This window comes from Neodiprion fabricii, chromosome 2, assembly GCF_021155785.1.
Source record: "Neodiprion fabricii isolate iyNeoFabr1 chromosome 2, iyNeoFabr1.1, whole genome shotgun sequence".
Classification (NCBI taxonomy): domain Eukaryota; kingdom Metazoa; phylum Arthropoda; class Insecta; order Hymenoptera; family Diprionidae; genus Neodiprion; species Neodiprion fabricii.
This window is the reverse complement of record NC_060240.1, coordinates 33,848,876-33,856,340: the sequence shown is the minus strand read 5'-3', so window position 1 is coordinate 33,856,340 and position 7,465 is coordinate 33,848,876. Positions and strand designations below refer to the sequence as shown.

Sequence of the window (7,465 nt, the reverse complement as noted above, 5' to 3'; positions counted from 1 at the left end):
TTGTCGGTACACGCTACTGTAAGGTAAGCTGTGTCTAATCTGGTGGACAAATGTTCCGCAAAAAGACTCAAGCTTTGGAAAATCCATCATGAAACTACTCCTTCAAAATGAAGATAATTTTTCCACTTTTTGTATTATTCTACAATAGTTCGCAGTCTACTCTGCTGACTATAGTAGGAGTTTTTTACTTGAATCCTGTAATGTTTTTGATCATGCGGTAGATTTATGTAAAGTATTTATTATTTTCAAATTTACATTACGTCAATATGACAATCTTGAATGATTGAAATTCGTAATTTGACGCGGAGCTTGGTTTAAATAACTCTGAATTAAAAAGGACAACTCGTATACGAAAAACTTTGCTTTGTAAACATAAGTTACACCTTGTACCGAATTGTTCATCGTTCCTTTATTTACAGACCGAATGAAAGTGTTTTAGTTGTCAGCAACGGAACTTAATAAATATATACCACCCAATCATTGGAATAAGTTTCAACTTCTAACCTTCTCAATACATACACTCACGTTCACGTTCGTAGATCAAAACGTTTTTACTATATCAAAGTAGTGACCATTTCTCGCTGTATAGTAAAGTCATGAAAACTATCGTGGACAGGTGCTAATTTACTAGCAATACATATTACAAAGTTTATTATCAAACTAGATTGTGTCAAGTGTATGACGTGCTGTGCAACAGCAGCACTTGGTTTTATAGAACGAATGGCTCACGGGCTTTTCAAACGGCACGTTTGTTTTCGTAAAACCATTCGGTTTTACAATTCATCATTACGATATACATGATGTCACAATCACTTGACGTAAATTGCGAAATATGATTTTTTTTACGTCACTTCAATCCAAAGTCCCGAAAGTTAAATAAATACTTGTTCACTGGCTAGACTGTCCGCAAATGGCGCAACGATCACTCTAGTTGCGAAATAAAATATTAAACCAACTGTGATTGAAATCGGAAGAGCTGGTAGAGCTTTTTTGAAAATAGCTAGGAGGAGCAGCGTCAGGCACAGGCCCTAAGAACAGAAACATAAGAATGCGTCAGCATTATAAACGTAAATTCATTCAATCATGTTACTCCATAATCTGTACATACAATTAATATGGCCACGAAACAAGCCAGTGTCGTATTCCAGTCACCATAACTGGACGCTTTGCCAACTAGGACACAATAGAAAATAAAATCTCCCAGGCCCAGCTTAATTCCTCTTTCCTCTTCCATGGCAGCTTGCTGTTGCTGTTGCGACTCGTTCCTATACTGACCAGGTCGAGAAGGCTCAGTTAACGATGAGGGCTCTTCTCTAATTTCTCTAGCTCTCCTCGCACTTCGATCAGCTGCAATTAAATTCACAATTTACCGCTCCTCTGATACAAATGAGCTAATATTCTTATTTCCAGTTTTCAGCTAACCATTGTCTAGCTTGAAGCGTTTTAGATTGTTCATTACCATGTGTTGCTACCCATTCATTAGTGAAACCACCTTCCTCTGAATCTCCAGCTCCAGCACTTCTCCGTGTTTGTGTAGGAGTTGGTGAGCCAACAGTATCACCTGCAGCTGCATCGCCACTGGCCATAGACACCGTTGGTGTAGCTACATAGCCAACATAATTCATGGTGAAGGTATAGAGAATCGTCGAAGAATAAATTAATGCCGGGAATATTGGCTCATTTCTCGCTTGTGCTGTCTCAACTAGTATTCGAAGAGGTCCGTTGGGTGTGAGCACAGCTATTAAATCTGCAAAATTATACCAGAGTTAGTGTAAGAAAAATTTTTAACAATTTGTTTAACAGTAAATTTATCTTAAAAGTTGAATAATTAAACAATTCGTATTTATTTGGAATTAAAAATCTAAAACATGAGGAAATTATGTTAAATGTTTACTGTACTATCTGCTGATTAAAAAATTCCCAATAATAATTACCCCAAATACTAATGACTCCGAGAACAACCCAAGTGGTCCACTCAGGTAGATACTTGATGAACACCAGGGCCATTAATGCAGCAATGAAAATTAGATAGGCTTGTTGCAGACGTAGCGGCCCCTGCCAGTGAATACAGATCATTCCAGCAACTCCAAAATTCCACAAACCAATGGAAAATGTTATAAGATCCATTGGTATATTATAAGCCCTCAGCACTTCCCTAGAAAAAAAAAAATTTGAATTTCTGCCAGATCGCTAAAGGATCTAAATAAGGAATCAAGCTTTCTAGAACTAAATCTATGGCATAAAGATTTTCCATACAAAGAGTGATAAAATTAAATTGAATAAAATATAACCAACAATATATATTATTATTATTATTTCAATTAAGTTTAGTCACGATTTTACTTACTCGCAGTATAATATCGAGAATAAGAAGAGGAGCATCAAAGAGCTCAGGATTAGCCAAGCATGTATAGTTTTATAAAATCTATACTTGTACAGTAGAATTAATATCACAGTCATTACCACAATGACTGACATCAGTATGAACGAATTGGCAATGGCTTGCCATACCTTCGTACTCGTATGTGGACTTTCTTCGCGGAATGGTGTATACAATCTACAAAAAAAGTTGAAATAAAAAAAACAATTTTTTTAATGGAATAATAATTTGCAGTGGAATTTAGTGCAATAATCAAACTGTAATGTGATTTAAGATGTAAAATAAATTATCTCCACATACAAATATATGTCCTTGATTGTGTAGAAATTGACGGAGTTGATAGTGGCAACCACTACTAGCATGCAAAGCGATACTGGGACGAATAGCTTTATGACGTGAGCAGCTCCATATTTCAATTCCTCTTCATCTTCATTTGTGAATTCATCAGAGTTATTAGGTGGGCCCCCAGAATTTGATCCATGTCTTCTTCGTTCTGGTATTACGAGAGTTGTAGACCCTGGCGTTTCGATGCGAACATCTGGAACTCCATTTTCCCCCTATCAAAGTGATTTGTCTATCAAAAATCATTCCAATGTCAAAGATGTGCAGCACATTGATCACAGAGTGAGAATCCAAGGCACTTTCAGTTGTTTACAGCAATTTGAAATAAAAAATCTTTACATGCACTTCAGAATTCGTGTTTTACTGTTACAGCGTATATCAAATTTATTGAATAAAAGTGAGAACTTTGGAAAGGAATCATTGAATTAATGTTTTTATAACTTCTTAACACATTGAAAGTGGAATCTTAGAGTCAGTGTTCTTGTAGAATTGTTAAGAAATTGACTACTTTTTGTATTGACTAGTTTTCTCAAATTGACTGTGAGGATAAGGGCGATAAGGGAAAAGAAAAGTAAGGCAGAAAAGAGCTACAAAATTTTTTGTATAGCAGATATTTCAAATGAGTACATCGAGTCAAATAGTAGCGAAAAAAACAGATTACTACTTTACCAGTTGAGATAATTCGACCAACTGTCACTTTGCCTGCGGTATAGAATTAGACTTTTGACGCTCTGCCTATGTTAGAAATACTTGTGAGGCACAAAACCGTGTAAAACTCCATATTTTCCTAATGCATTCATGAGAATGAAACATTTGACGCATCCGCAAAAAGTAAAAATTGTGTTTGAGACACAAACATAAAAAGGACAATCGCGATTACATTTGATGTATGACAGTAGGATGTGTCATCCAATGGCCAATTATGCCTATGTTCCTACATGGAATGAAAATATGCCAACGAGAAATTCATCCGTGATATCCTACAAGGTTTAGGTGGGTGTACAAATTCTTGTGCGCAACAAACGAATATCCTGATTTAAAAAAAAACCCGCAACTCATACGAAAGCAATTTTGTGAAACAATACCTGTGAGGAAGTCTCGCTTGCCACGGGACGTTCGTGGCTTTTTGAACGTCGTTTTCTCCGATCAGAGACCAACCCGTCTGGGCGAACTTCGGCAACGTGCCCGTCCATCAAACGTGTATACTCGTTTGCCGAATCTGTATCACTATCAGTCATTCACGAAATTAACTGTATTTTCCTGTTTGGGCCGCTTTCAACACCAGCCATCAGTCACTGATCTCTATATTACGCTGGAACGAGCGCTACGGTAATGGGAGGGGGGGGGGAGGCGCAGCGCGTCCGACAGAGATAGTTGTCGTTGCAGTTGGTACGCACCTGTCGCACACAATATCTACTAACCGAGCACAAACATCTGCCCTCTGAGACTGACAGTTTGTCCCTATGGTTTGATTTAAGACCGTGGGTTTGTCCCATAGAGACTCGAGGTAAGGAGGCCGAACCCAATGCTGACAAAATGGACCGTGAAAGTGATGAACGATCCGCGGATTTTACCCGCCTGGCGGCGCTAGTGACTTTCACGATCCACTTTTCGACGATTCCGCCATACGCGTTCGGCCTCCTTACCTCAAATGACCTTTAGTCACCATGGTTTATCCTAAAGATAAGATTGTGCGTAGACTCGCTGAAATTTCTTCATTTTTTGTTTCTATTTATTCGTTTTATTCACGTATAAATTGAACAATGTATGAAAAAAAATCCTAATTATGGCAAAAGTGGTTAAATTAGTGTATAAAATATGCAAGTATGAACGTGTAAATCATCAAATGAATCCTGTTAATCATGAATGTATTATAATATGTAGAATAAATTACGTATATACAATTGATGAATGTATTATAATATGTAGAATAAATTACGTATATACAAATTGATTTAGAAGTTTATTACATTTTCGTATGGATATAGATTGATACTCCCTGTTCAGAACTGAGAAGTAGATTACATTTTTGTATAAATAGATTGTTTCCGCTTCATTTTGCCGCTGATTTTGGTGTTTTCATCCATCGATGTATCAGTTGGAGAAAATCACCACAAAATGATGCTATCCTGAGATTGAGCCAGGCCCAGAAGAATAATTATCATATGCTATTACCAATTGATGTATATATTACAGTTTTATCTCTCCATGCCCCTGCTGTATCTGGAAAATCAAATCTTTTCAGATCAATATGGCCGAAAATTTTGATTTGTGTGATATAAATATTAGAAGATGCAAAATATAACTTAAGTATGAAATCTACAATTCAAGTATACTTGCAATAGACTTGTCGAAGGTTGATATTGATGGGATCTAAATCATGAAAATAAATTATTAATGCAGTAAAGAAGTGAGAAAAGCGGAACTCACCTAGATAGTACAGAACTCAATGAATTCTTAAAAACGTCGAAAGGCTTACGAATGTTCCAGAATTGGTTCGACGTCTCTAGGATATAACTTACTTCTGCGCTGTGTGAAAAGGGAATGAATGACAAAATAAGGAATTATATTAATGAATAGGTAATTTGGTCAAAGTATGTAATGATTGCCATTGCAGGTACATCATGGAAAAGGAAAAAAACCAAAATAGGGTTATTAGAATAAAATATCACATAATAACTATCACATGCTGAGCATAACAGAGGCAAGTAAACCAGTTGGTTAAAATTTGAATTGATAGGCATGCCCGGTGTATCACAGAACAAGGAAAAAATAAGAAATGAAGAAATAATAAATAAAGTAATACATCAAAGCTTGAAAGTTACAGAACGAGTGTAACAGAAATGAGGAAATCAAAAATCACCATAATTGATAAAGCCAAAATACTCGTCTTTAGCTACATCATAAGCCGCTTCTGCGCGTATTGAAATTGCATCTAATACTAAAGTTACATTCCTTAAAATGTAATATTATTATTGTTGTAATATTATTGGTGTAATATTATTATTGTTAAATTCATTCAACAGCATCTGCAATTTGACATCTTAAAAATGCCTTTCAAAAATAGTTTCTACGCCTTTGGAATAAGTTAAGGTTCTTTTCAAGACATCGATAGCTCCTCCCAATGATTGTAGTTTTGTATCTCTACGCTTCATACACTTCTGCAGTGTATCGAATTTTGATATCAGGGTCTCTTCTCTTGGAGATGGTTTCAAGCGTTTTGAGGAAACTTGACTCGCAGCGTCAACTCTGTTTAAAATGGCGAAGGGTGACATAGTTTCCTGTAATTAGAAATGTAATAATACATTTATGAATTATAAATCTCCTGTAATTATATCTGATGCATGTACTTTAGATATATATAGTAAAGTATACAACACATTATGCCGTATTTTTTATGCATACCTTATTTTTAGAACCAATACTCTCCACATAATTTAGATTTTCTTCCGCTAATTGCTCTATTTTCAGTTACAGTTTGAAGCAGATCGGAACGGCATTTCTTTTCAAACAATTTCTCATTTCGGTAGTGATCATTTCGATGAAAAATGTTTCCGATCGTCAGGTCGAGGTTTAGTTCGTAAAGCAAATGCGATGCCAACTTTGTTTTCATTCGAAGACAATGGAAGTATGATAACATAGTATATGTATAACTTGTTTCAGTTGTAATTATTTGAATTTTTTGACACCGATTTATCTTATACAAGATATTTGTTAGACTTGTCAGAATTTTCTGAACAATTTTCCATACTTGTGAAGATGTGTTGTTACGTGTACAGTTTAGTACTAAGCATTCAGAAAGGCAGGAATTGTTTTCCAATTATAAACTTCGAAATAAATTATAAAAGAAAAATATGAGGTTCGGAAGTCGGTATGTATCCAGAATTGCTCACGACTTTTAGATATACACCAATGGCCTCATGCCATAAAGGCGAACAAACTATGCTTATACACATTCCATACACCCCTTTGGTTTTGCCCATCCACCTGATTAATTCCATATTAAAATATTCATTCATAGGAAAATTTGAAAAATACATATGGAATAATAAATTAATTATATTTAGCAACGCCATTTATTGTAAAGACATTGAAAATGAACTCAATTTTGAATAAATCATCATTTTGGCCTTTGAAATATGTGTGTTATATCAGTATTTTTTTCATATCCTTGACGTACTTTTATACTTTATATTTTGTGTATATTTTTTACGTGATATTATATTCTTTTAATTGAATGATAATTCTGTTAAATTAAAGCAGATATAAATATTATGATATCAAAGATGAGTTTCCCCCTCCACCTGGCCCCGAATTATTGCTTTTTTTGCCGTATCTCGAGAGGCGAGTGTTTCCTCACTTTACCTGGCTTAGTGCCGTTGAATCGCGGAATGATGCGTGACGTAATTGCGCTATGCGACTATAAACAGACAGGGAACGAATGTTGGAAGGGATGGAGGTGAGAGAGAAAGATGTGCTATACAGACAACTTAACTAGGCGGGAGAAAAGGTGGACCAGAAGCTAGATTATGGAAGAACTGGCACACTAGCTTCACTTTATGCGCCTCTAGTATCCGCGGCTTTTCTATGATAATGTTAATAACTAATCACAAAGACTTCCCCGGCTATTCTAATTATAGATCAAAACGGTCGGCTTTGGTTCGAACGTCTGAAATTATCTCACGCGTGCAACGTTATCTAGAAAATAAAAAAATAAGAATTTAAAATATGGGTATCCACATG

General features: G+C 35.6%; 1 protein-coding gene across 1 annotated transcript; it reads right to left on the bottom strand.

Moving 5' to 3' along the window:
* Positions 1 to 389: 389 nt before the first annotated feature.
* On the bottom strand, positions 390 to 4,265 carry LOC124175546 (presenilin-1). The gene is made up of 7 exons (XM_046555915.1): positions 3,808 to 4,265; positions 2,681 to 2,937; positions 2,348 to 2,557; positions 1,935 to 2,155; positions 1,460 to 1,747; positions 1,109 to 1,347; positions 390 to 1,028 (listed from the first exon to the last, which is right to left on the bottom strand). The coding sequence occupies exons 1-7, from the start codon at positions 3,958 to 3,960 to the stop codon at positions 873 to 875; spliced, it is 1,524 nt and encodes a 507-aa protein (XP_046411871.1). The 5' UTR covers positions 3,961 to 4,265; the 3' UTR covers positions 390 to 872.
* Between the last annotated feature and the right edge of the window lie 3,200 nt (positions 4,266 to 7,465).